General features: G+C 37.0%; 1 protein-coding gene across 6 annotated transcripts in view; it reads right to left on the bottom strand.

Moving 5' to 3' along the window:
- RPS6KA3 (ribosomal protein S6 kinase A3) overlaps window positions 1-12,914 on the bottom strand; it is a 116,080-nt gene that overhangs the window by 38,388 nt on the left and 64,778 nt on the right. For all 6 annotated transcript variants that reach the window (XM_054720683.1, XM_054720696.1, XM_054720688.1 and 3 more), the window contains 6 exons: window positions 8,830-8,910; window positions 7,970-8,049; window positions 6,911-7,017; window positions 2,935-2,972; window positions 2,611-2,753; window positions 2,354-2,424 (listed from right to left, as the gene is read on the bottom strand). In XM_054720683.1, coding sequence (XP_054576658.1) covers window positions 2,354-2,424; window positions 2,611-2,753; window positions 2,935-2,972; window positions 6,911-7,017; window positions 7,970-8,049; window positions 8,830-8,910 — 520 coding nt within the window. The remainder of the gene's footprint in view (window positions 1-2,353; window positions 2,425-2,610; window positions 2,754-2,934; window positions 2,973-6,910; window positions 7,018-7,969; window positions 8,050-8,829; window positions 8,911-12,914) is intronic.

Below are 12,914 nucleotides of genomic sequence, written 5' to 3' on the forward strand. Positions count from 1 at the left end.
GCTATGATGTCACTAAGCAATGGGAATTTTCAGCTCCATTATAATCTTATGGGACCATCATCATATATGAGGTCCATCATGGACTGAAACATTGTTATACAGTGCATTGCTATATAAAAAAAAATTTTAATTTTCTTCTTACTTTTTTAATGCTGCTACTAGAAAATTTAAAATTATGCATGTGGCTCAAATTATGTTTCTTTGGATAACATTGAGCTATAGAACTCACATTTTTATAATACTGGCTCTGTCATAATATGAATATAGTACAACCTTCCATGTTATTATGGTCTTTTAAATTTTTTAAAATAAAATTCTCTAGTTTTCTGCAGAGTTCTTATATAACTTTTGCTAGATTTATCCCCAGGTATTTGACATTATTATACAACTAGAGCAGTGGTCCGCAAACTGGGGCTCTGGAGCCACATGCGGCTCTCTGGCCCCTTGCATTTTTAGCAAAGGCCAGCTTAGGAGTACCCTAATTAAGTTAATAACAATGTACCTACCTATATAGTTTAAGTTTAAAAAATTTGGCTCTCAAAAGAAATTTCAATCGTTGTACTGTTGATATTTGGCTCTGTTGACTAATGAGTTTGCCGACCACTGAACTAGAGGCCCAGTGCACAAATTCGTGCAGAGGTGGGGTCCAGCTGGCCTGGCCCCAATTGGGTCCGATCAGGGCCGGGCCAGCTGGGGGGAGGGGCTATGGGCAATTGGCCGGTGGGCCCTGCCCCCAATTGGGGTTGGGGACCAATCTGGGGTGGGGCCGGGCAGGGAGAGGAGCTGTAGGAGGTTGGCTGGCCGGCCCCACCCCCACCCCCGAATGGGGTGGGGGATACCAACTGGGGGCCAGCGGCCTGGGGAAGGGGCCATGGGTGGTTGTCAGCCAGCCCTGCCCCTGATCGGGGTTGGGGGGGGGCCTATCTGGGGCAGGGCCAGCCAGGGGGAGGGACTGTAGGCCGATCAGGGTGGTGGGGGCCCATAGGGGGCAGGGACAGCCAGGGGGAGGGGCTACAGGAGGTTGGCCAGCCGCCCCCGCCCCCTATTGGGGTGGGGGGTGTGATCAGGGGTGGGGCTGGCCAGGGGGTGGGGCTGCGGGCCTATCGTGGTGGGGTGGGCTGATCAGGGGCAGGGGGGGAGGTGTGGCCGGCCGGCCTCGCCCTTAATCAGGGTGGGAGAGTCCAATCAGAGGCAGGCTGGCCGGGGGAGGGGCCGCAGGAGGTTGGCTGGCCGGCCCCACCCCCTGATTGGGCCAGTTTGCTGGCCACAGTGGGCGTCATAGTGACTGGTTGTTCTGGCATTATGGTCCCTGGCTTTTTATATATAGACTAGAGGCCCAGTGCATGACAATCGTGCACTGAGTTGGGGGGGGGGGGCAGGTTCCCTCAGCCTGGCCTGCACTCTCTCACAGTCCAGAACCCATCAGGGTCCTTAGCACTGCCAAGGAGGCTGGAGAGGCTCCTGCCACTGCCACTGCACTCCCCAGCCATGAGCCAGCTGGTGAGCTCAACTTCTGACTGAGCAGTACTCCCCTGTGAGAGTGCACTGACCACCGGGGAGCAGCTTCTGCATTGAGCATCTGCCCCCTGGTGGTCAGTGAGCATCATAGTGACTGGTTGTTCCACCATTCGGTCAATTTGCATATTAGCCTTTATTATATAGGATTATAAACAGCATTCTTTGTTGCTGGTATACAGACATGAAATAGATTTTATTGTCCTTTTATCCAGCAACTTTGCTAAACTCATTAATTCCAAGACTTTATATAAAGATTGGATTTTCTATGGGCATGATCATGTGTTATCTAAATAACGACAATTATATTTCTTACTTAAACCTTAAACCTTTAAAAATCTTAAACCTTACTTCTTTTGCTTGTCTTGCTGTTCTTGTTAGTAGTTCCAGGACAATGTGAACAGAAGTGAAATAATGGGCATCTTTTTCATATTCCAAATCTCAAATGTAAAGCTTTCAATACTTCATTAACAAACACAAAGACAATACGAGTACTCTAAATGGAGTTTATTTAAACCACATAATACTAATGTCATAATATTGATGAATTTCTTAGTTATTTTTTACACTACAGCCAACAGTCAAAAATTTTATTACTGATTTCAGAGAGGAAGGGAGAGGGAGAGACTAAAACATCAATGATGAGAGAGAATTATTGATCAGCTGCCTCCTACACGCCCCACAATGGGGATCGAGCCCACAACCCGGGCATGTGCCCTGACAGGAACTGAACCGTGACCTCTTGGTTCATAGGTCGACACTCAATTACTGAGCCACGATGGCCAGGTGAAACATTTACTTTTAAATCTCATCAAAATATACAGTAGGGAGTACTTACTTAAGGATCATAGTCATTGTTTCTTTTCGATCTTTTCCTTGGAAAGGTAGTGTACCAGTGAGCATCTCAAACTGCAAAAAGGCAGAATAATCAGAGGTATTAGTCAATAGTATAAAATCTCAAGGCCAGAAGGTAAGAAAGTATCATCTTAATTACAACCAAGTTTTCTAAAATTGCTATATAATAAAACATATGATTTATATTTCTACTCTCTTCATTACTAAACTTCTAAAAAGAAAAGACATTCCAAACCTCACCATTAACACACCAAAAGACCACCAGTCCGCACTCTGAGTATGACCTCGACGATTAACTACTTCTGGAGCCATATATTCCACAGTTCCACAAAAAGAATATGCCTTCTTCTCATGGTCAATAGACTCTTTACTTAGGCCAAAATCTGCCAAAATAAATATAGAACTAATAAATATCCTATAATAATTTGCATATGTAAAGTTTAAACTTAGAGTTCCAATATTTAAATTAATTATTAAAAGATTCTAATCCAATACCATGATCGACCTTAAAGGAAATTTATATATAGAGTAGAGAAAATATTTTAATAAAATGAGGAATTTTACCTGTTAATTTGATGTGACCTTCTTCATCAAGAAGTATGCTGGGGGGAAAAAAGAAACAAAGTCAGAAAAATCTTTTCAAACCACTAGAGATTTACAGATGCTAAAACTAAATTACTTTGTTAAGCATCAAATCACCACACTCATTCTAAAATAGTGCTTTAGACAGTGAATAGGAAGGTAAAGGAGGAAAAATGTTATTTTTTGGACACATGACTATAACAAATTCCAAAGGTTAAGCTTTATAAACTTGTATTAATGAGCCAGGAGCACTAGGAAACTAATAGAAAAAGAAACAAATCCTATATGTTCTTCTAAGTTGCTCTTTCTAATGCCATTCTGAAGAGGTGACCTAACTAAACTCCCCAGTACTTGCACAATAGACAGAGGGTCTACATATTCAAATTGAATGTGCTAGAGTTGTCATTTTCTTGGTCATTTTTAAGGCATCTGACAGTCATTCTTCCCTCGCTTTTTTTCTGACACAACCAACACAATCTTCTCCTTAACACACCTTCCTCACACTCCTTGGTTTTCACTGACCCATCCCTTCACTGTATACATTCTCCAGTATTTTATCTTCTAGAAGGTCTAACCTTATTCATCTAGTAGCTCAGTACCTGGCAGAGGACAGACAAATAAGAAATGCAGCCTTAGATGGTTTCGCTCAGTGGATAGAGCGTCGGTCTGCGGACTGAATGGTCCCGGGTTCGATTCCGGTCAAGGGCACATGCCTGGGTTGCGGGCTTGATCCCCAGTGTGGGACGTGCAGGAGGCTGCCGATCAATGATTCTCTCTCATCACTGATGTTTCTATCTGTCTCTACCTCTCCCTTCCTCTCTGAAATCAATTTTTTTTAAAAAGAAATGCATGTTGAAAGAACGGGGCCCGTCTACAAAGGGCCAATAAGGCATTTTTAATAGTTTGGGCTTCTTTTCAAGGGCATTGAAGATCATAAAATGTTTACATGTGTAGAGGGTAGAAATGAACAGATTTACAATTTTAGAAAAAAATTTAGAGGGAAAAATAATGGGTATTTAGTGAGCTCTTAGATATGGGTTTTGATTAAAAAAGAACAAATGGAGAAGACACTCAAGTTTCTAGCTTTAGCAAATACATGAGTGGAGAGTAACGTCATTAATTAAATACTAAACTGTAAGCCAATTGTATTTCTGGATAGGTATTTTAGTATACAACTTGAAAGATCAAGTAATAAGCTGTTTAACTTATAATCAAAGCTATTTCATAATATAGACAATTCCTTACTTTTACTTTTAACTAAAAGAAGTTCAAGCCAAATTGTTATAATGAAATTTTACTGTAAAAAATACTACCAATCTTCCTACGACATCAATTCAACTATGATTACAATAAAGTTTATCACTGAGAATAATTCAGTAAGGGCATACGTTTCAAGTCTCTTCCTAATAAGGGACTTGTTAGGAAAAAATACTAATCTTGATTATACTTGATTATGAAGCAGACCAATACATTTAAGGAATATAAAAGGAATTATTAGGTATGGTAGAAATCATTCTCCCTTCTAACAAATACATGAAAGACAGTTTTAAAAACAAAACAAACTCTAAAATCATTCTTGATGTTGAGAGGAAAAAAAAAGAAAACATGGTTAAAAGGGTTATTACCTATACCAGTGGTCGGCAAACAGCGGCTCGCGAGCCACATGCGGCTCTTTGGCCCCTTGAGTGTGGCTCTTCTACAAAATACCACGGCCTGGGCAAGTCTATTTTGAAGAAGTGGCGTTAAAGAAGTTTAAGTTTAAAAAATTTGGCTCTCAAAAGAAATTTCAATCATTGTATTGTTGATATTTGGCTCTGTTGACTAATGAGTTTGCCGACCACGGACCTATACCTTCTAAAGCATTCTTTTAAGTAACCATGTCCATCTATTACCTTTTTAAAAAAGCACATGTTTTTATTGATTTCAGAGAGAGGAAGGGAGAGGGAGAGAGAGATAGAAACCTCAATGATGAGAAAAAAAATCAGTGATCGGCTGCCTCCTGCACACTTCCTATTGGGGATTGAGCCCATAACCCTGGCATGTGACCTGATCAGGAATGGAACCCTGAGCTCCTGGTTAATAGGTCGACACTTAACCACTGGGCTACACCGGCTGGGCAAAAACACTAACATATTTTTATTATGAATGTTTAATCTTTTTTAAAAAATATATATTTTATTGATTTTTTAGAGAGGAAGGGAGAGGGATAGAGAGTTAGAAACATCGATAAGAGAGAAACACCGATCAGCTGCCTCCTGCACACCCCCCACTGGGGATGTACCCGCAACCAAGGTACATGTCCTTGACTGGAATCAAACCTGGGACCCTTCAGTCCGAAGGCCGACGCTCTATCCACTAAGCCACACTAGTCAGGGCATGAATGTTTAATCTTATGTTTATAGTAACTTTTTCTTCTAACAATTATATTACTCTTACCAGGAATTATATCTTATGTAATGATAGTTAAAAATTGGGAAAATGATGAGAAAAACCCAGTAATTATGTGGGGAATAAAAATAGAATTATATGAAACATCTCAAAACAAAATATATGAAAAACCAAACATAAAATGTGCAAGTGTAACAATTTCTAAATGATCACTTAAAAGGTTTCCAAAGGAGCATTTCCTCTCTTTCCTGTTATAATTATGCAAATTGTGCATGTAACATTGTAATGTAAGTTATATCTAAGTTCTTGATAAAGATGATGGTTGCAAAACTCTGAATATACTAAAAAACATTGAATTGTATACTTTAAGTGGATGAATTGTATGCTATCTGAATTATATCTCAATAAAGTTATTTTAAGAATTTCTGATAGAGCAAAGCTCTTATTTATTTCCTTAAAAAGAGGAAAAAACTTTCTTACTAAAAGTGATAAACAAATTAAAAATCAGAAGAGCGTACAATTTAAATATTAGCTTCTTGATGACTGCTGTTATAAAAGCAATGGGAAATTTGCTCAACTCATACTTAAAATCTGAAATCATATAGAGAAGAACATTTTCAATAAACAGTATTTGGAGGAAAGCATTGGCTCTATGCCATACATCATACCAAAACACTTCTAGATGGAGTTAAAAGTAAAAACAGAAACTATAAAATTAGAAAAAAATCTGCTCATGGGATTGGAAAAGCCTTCCTAAGAATAAAAGTCAAAGAAGAAATCACAAAAGATAAGACTGATATATCTGAGGAAAAAATACTTGTGTAGGTTAAAATAACATAAATGAAATAAAAAGACAAACCAGAAAAATGTATTTGCAATACAGAGCGGGGCCCAAGCAGGGTTACAGTTGTGAGTACGTGAAACACCAAGTTTATTCTTGTATTCTTGTTTATTATTATATTATTTCCCATACGAACAACTGTAAACCTAATTTTGCCCCACCCTGTAGGTCAAATGGTTAAATTCTTAATTTGTAAAGGTCTCTTACAAATCAATGGGCAAAAGTAACATTCCAAAAGAAAATGGGCAAAAGCCACAAACAGAGAAATCACACAAAAATACAAACATATGAATATAGATTTCAACCTCATTAAAAATCAAAGAATGCAAATGAAAGCAAGATAATATTAGCAGAAATTCTGATTAACGGATATTTAAGCCGGCCAGAATGACTTCGTGGTTGAGTGCTGATCCATGATCCAAGAGGTCACCAGTTCCATTCCCTGTCAGGCACATGCCAGGTGGCCGGCTTGATCCCCAGGAGGGGGCCTGTAGGAGGCAGCTAATGGATGATTCTTACCAATGTTTCTCTCTATCCCTCTCCCTCTCTCTCTAAAAATCAATAAAAACATATTTAAAAAATAAAAGTATGAGAATACATACTGTTAGCAGAAATGTGAAGCACATGGACTCTAATGCAATACTGTGATAGTTCTATGAAGTAATTTTACCTTTTATTACCTCCTAAACAATATTACATTGTATTCAACTTAGTCATAAGATTCCTTACTTTTCTGGTTTTAGGTCTCTATAGATTATTCCCAGGCTATGTAGATGGTCTAAAGCAAGTGCAAGCTCAGCCAAGTAGAATTTGACATCTTCTTCTGTGAACATCACCTAAAATAAAAATAATTTTTCTGTTTTTATTTTCTTTTTATCTGTAATTTTCATTTAAAGTTCCATCCCAGAGTTTAAATATTAAAAAATTATAACTTTGCTATTACATGTAATTTTACCCACAATTTACATATGAAATTTGCAAAATTATCAGTCAACTAATTACTTACTAAAATGCTAAATATGCACTGTGGGAGAAACAATTTTGCATTTTGTTAAGTAACAACTATATTAAGAATATGTGATTGATAACTATTATTGCTCGTCTCACATTCAGTTCTTATAAGTATATCTCTAGTGACACATGATCTCGCTCATCTAGGGGAAATGATGAACAACATAGACTGATGAACAAGAACAGAACCAGAAACAAGGAGGCATCGATCAGACTATCGGGCCTCAGAAGGAGGATAGGGGAGAGTGGGGGGAGGGGGGAGAGATCAACCAAAGGACTTGTGTGCATGCATATGAGCCTATCCAATGGTTAAATTCAACAGGGGGTTGGGGCATCCGTGGGGAGGGGTGTGGGATGGGAGTGGGGGGATGAGGACAAATATGTGACACCTTAATCAATAAAGAAACTTAAAAAAAAAAAAGAATATGTGATTGTTGCCCCACCACAGTAATATCTTAGAAATGAAAAGTGATCTTTAAAATGCATGCTGAATTTCCACTACCAATACTTTAAGGATATCTTGTTGATATATTATTGCTTCTAAGAAAACTGTAACTAAAAGACGGACGAAAGACCAGGATAATTAATCAATTTAAAGTCCTACTTTTAGAATAAATTCAAAAGGTAAAAAAAATAACTCTTTTTGGCTCTGATTCTTCAATGTGAGAATCTTGTGCCACTAGAGAAAATATGATAAACATAATATTAAAATATAACAAAGCTTTAGTTGAAACAGAGTGAGTATAAATAGATTAAAAATAAACATTAATCATATACCTCTTTGGATAAGCGTGTAAACAAATCTCCTCCCCTGAGAAAATCCAAAATAAGATACAACTTCCCTTCAGTTTGAAAAGCTGAATGAAGAGAGAAAATTTTTGTTTAATCCACCATAGTTTATTTTCTTAGGCTTATATTAGGCAAGCTCATTCATAAATTATTTTTAGTAAATTAATAATTATATCACAGATCTAAACTGATTTTTATTTAGAAGATACCCACTGATTTCTCTTAGCTTCCATGTAGAAAAGTTAAATGTAGAGTTTCTTTTTATGAAACCACTAGAACATTTGTTAGGTTTTCTTCAGGCTACAGTCTCTGAGAAATACAATAGTTTTAAAACATGTGATCAATAAGAAATATTCCCCAAAGAAAAAGACTTACTTAAACTTGAAGCAAAATACAAAAACCATCTCACTTGACTACAGAAAAAAAAAATGTGGGTTGGTTAGCTTTAATTACATATAGTAGGAATCACCATACATTTACCCACTGAGAAAAAGCACACATGCCTTTGGGGGAAAGAGAGGTGCTAACAGTTTCAAGACATTAGGGATCTTTCTTGTTTTTAAGTTTGGCTAACACATTATTACTAATATAATAAAAATGATTATTATTACCTGTTCCTATGGCTACCCACTCAGACACTATAATGTTTAAAAGAAACATAAATTAAATGTGATAAAAGTTTCTAAAGTGTGTTCAAGTAATGATTTAATTTCTATGACTTTCTATATATATCTGCTAAACACATAAATATACACAAATAAATACTTATACACATTAGTATATCTGAATGTCCTAAGGAAGTGGGGATTGAGGTTAAGAAGTGAGGTGGGAGGTGGTTTATAACTTACCATAATGCAACTTGACAATAAAAGGATGATTAACTTCTACCAAGATATCACGCTCCATTTTTGTCCGAACACGGTCTCGAACTATAAAATATTACACATATGGCTACATTGCAATAGCTTTCAGAGACAAGCTTTAAAACAAAATGTCTTTGGTGCTTATTTTAAATAAAATTGTGCTTGTATGTATAAAAAAGCAAATCACTTTTATATATCTTACTCTTGAATTTTTAAAACTAATAACTATATTTTTACCAAATTATACAACCAGAAGAAATTGTATATATTTATAAAATCTGTGCTTTGAGTTAAAAAATAAATACAAAAAACATATCTGATATTGGTGTTAACATTAAATTTGTAAGTATTTTAATTAAAGTTGTAAAAAAATGACCAAAAAAGAGCAACATTTAAAGAACGAGGCATCTCAATGAAATATCTATATCTATAAAAGGCTAAGTGTCCATCCATCCAACCAGTAACTAGATGCACAGTGACCACCAGGGGGCAAACGCTCAATGCAGGAGCTGCCATGACATGCACTGGTCATTTAAAAATAAATGACACCATGGACCTAGCACCAACCAACACTCGGCTTCCCCCAAGTGGGACACAGGCCCCGCCACCACCCCGGAGCGACATCCCACCAAATCGCAGCCAAAGCTGCCAAGACCCCTTGGCACAAAATGTGGCCCACAGACCAGCCCAGCCTGGAAATGGTGGCTGTGGGTGCCGGGTAATGACATCACATAGCAACGCCCGGCTTCCTCTCCCTAGCGACTAGCATCCTTGGAGTTTCTTCAGCCCAGGAACCCGACTTGCTTTATAGCCAGGTGCAAACATTTTACAGTTTAACCAAATGTTTGTGAAGCGTTTTCCTGTGCCTCACAGGAGTCCTGGAGTAGGGAGATAGGAGACTCAGTAGAATCCTATTTTCTTTTCATTAGTAAGACGTGAACAGCAATATTAAAATATTTCTTCTAATTAATTTCCTTTCAATATGCACGAATCTGTGCACCAGGACACTAGTTAAAACATAAAAAAGGGAATAGGTTCCAATACCCCTAACAAACCCTATCAACTCAATTCAACAAACATTCATTAGGTATCTAGAACATGTGGCAGATATGGGGAAGGGTGGATATATACCAAAAGATCTATTTTGAGGGGGGGGAGAAATAGGAGGAGAGGAAATACTATGATGCAGCTGGTAAAGCAAAGACATTTTGGAGTTAGAAAGATCTAGATTCAGATTGTATAATCTTAAGCAAGTTAGTTACTTAAACTCTCTGGGCCTCAGTTACCTTTTATTGATAAAATGGGGATAATACCTCTATACCTTTGGGGGGCTGTGTGACGGTTTGAGATGAGGTTTGTACACCCCAGATTCTGGTATATAAGAGATCTTTAATTAAGATCTCTTATCACACATAGTACCATGGATATGATAAAGAAGTAAAATGATTTATTACTAGCAATAAGTAGTATAGGAATTCAGAGAAGGAAAAGATCAGTGTTGCTTATATAGGAAGGCTGGAGAGAAAAGGTAGGGTTAGGGACTTTTAGAATGGAATTTAGGTGGGTGGGAAGGACTGGGCCTAGAGAAGAAAAGTCCAGGTATGGAATAGCAACCGCTAGCAGGAACACGAAGGCATGCATGATGAATAGGAAGGAACCAAAACAGTGTGGAAAGTGGGAAGGTGAAGTAGAGAGGATACAGATTATGGACAATTTGAAATGTCAGGAAAAACTTACGTTTGACCCTATAAATAGTTCTCTTTTACCAACCAAACATTTTCCTGACCAATTCTATATGCCAGGCACTGTGAAGCAAATACAAATAAATAATGTTCAAGAAGCTCATAATCTGGTGGGAATGACTGACAAGTAAATAAATGATTACAATACAATCTGAGAAGTAGTATACTTGTGTTGGTAGCTCAATGAATTTAAGAGGTGAAAATGATCATTCATTAAAGTTTTAATTTTTTCTGTTGCATAATAAAGATAAATCATAGATAACTTCTATTTTTTAAGCCAGAGTGACTGAATGGTTGTGCCAAAGTTTAAATAAAAAGAATGGTAAAGAGAATCTTTTTGGAGGGGGTCAGAGAGAAAGATGAGTTGGTTTTCCTTTCAATTTAAGGTGACCACAGATATTTAAAACACAGAAATAAGACCTCTGGGAAAAATAAACAAAGAAGCTTTTAAAAAATGCTGTTTTCAAGTCTACTAGTTTTCCACTTCCAACTGGGGGATTTTGGTGCCAATGACTGAAAATGGTCAAATCAGGAATAGAAATTGATTGCTCTCAATGTCTATGTAGCTCTTTTTCACTGACTTGTCCAGCTAGTGTATCAAATTCAATACCAACTTCTGATTTCATTATCTTGTCCTATCACTACAACTCTGGTGTCTTATATCCAACAGGTCCTTTCTATTATTTATGTGAATGAGGTTCATCACCTAGGCTTGCTGATAATTGTGTCCCCATCTAGCCCAAATCTGCCCCTTTCCCACTGCTACCCATACAACCTTGGATTATGTTCCTATTACCTTAATGCTGGATTCTAAATTTCTACCTCCTTAAAAAAATTATACAGACCTTACAAAACTTATCACTTAGAAATCACTCCTCTGTTCAGTAAGCAATAAAACTATCCATCAATATATTTATATTCCTCTTCTACTATTCTACCATAATGAAAAGAATAATTACCTGGGGGTCAAAAACTACAGTTTAGTGGCCATGCTAATATCTAGACGGTTTACCTTGGCCAAATCCTTTCACTGCTCAGAAACTTCCTGCTACCTTCTCTATAAAATGAGAAGCTAGTACAAGATGATTTCTTTCTGTTACGATTATCTTGAGAGATAGTTTCCTTATATGTAACACTGATGAGACTGTCTAGTTGAAAATGTGCAGTGAGATTCACTCACTAAAGAATTCTTTCCTTTTGTCTGAGGTAGGACTGTGTAATAATTATAATTTTGTTTCTTTTACTTAGGTAAAGACCTAGTGACATATATGAATCATCCTATAATCAGGAATTTTGGTTATGATGTACTGGTTTATAACAAGGCATGTTTTATGTGTTTATTATATGTCAGTTAAACTTTAATAAAGTTATTTTCTTTTTTAAATGTTTTTAATTTTAAGTTAATTTATTTTTAAATTTTCTCAATTACAGTTTACAATCGATATTATTTTGTATTAGTTTCAAGTCAATAAAGCTGTTTTTAAAATGAAGAAAAAGGATGTTTTATATTGGTTAAACTCTAAACCTTAATATGGAATTTGTTAATACTGTCTTGTTGCTGGCAAAGCAACTACATTCCTCTGAAATAATTTTTCTCATATACTAGTTATTAGTTTTTAAACGCATCTTGACTTAAACATGAGAGTGAACAAGAAGAAATGCTATTTATGTTTTAGGGTGATATATTAAGAAATAGTTTAAACAATGGTTTACAAAACCTTTCAGGCCCAATTACTACTTTATTAGGATGAAAAATCCCCACAAGCTCAACCTAACGGTATTGATTTTTATTTGACCCCATTTATTGTATTAATAGGAATTTTAGAATGGAAAAAGACTTCAGGTAAAACATGGATGTTTTATTTTCTACTTATTCCAAAATGCCATTGAGATTACAATAATGGAAAAATTATGCACAAATTCACAAGGATAGAGAATAGGAGAAGAAGCAGTAGCAGAAGATGTGTAAGTGGTAACTCACACAGCAGATCAGAGAAAGCTAAAATATAAGCCTAAGGCAGTGGTCGGCAAACTCATTAGTCAACAGAGCCCAATATCAACAGGACAACGATTGAAATTTCTTTTGAGAGCCAACTTTTTTAAACTTCAACTTCTTCTAACGCCACTTCTTCAAAATAGACTTGCCCAGGCCGTGGTATTTTGTGGAAGAGCCACACTCAAGGGGCCAAAGAGCCGCATGTGGCTCGCGAGCCGCAGTTTGCCGACCACGGGCCTAAGGGAAGGAAGTCAATGAGTAATAAGCAAATTATTGCCATAGAATCCTTTCCAATTATCTTTTTGCTATCTCACTCTTAAGCAAGGAAAAGA

This window comes from Eptesicus fuscus, chromosome 1 (assembly GCF_027574615.1).
Source record: "Eptesicus fuscus isolate TK198812 chromosome 1, DD_ASM_mEF_20220401, whole genome shotgun sequence".
NCBI lineage: Eukaryota > Metazoa > Chordata > Mammalia > Chiroptera > Vespertilionidae > Eptesicus > Eptesicus fuscus.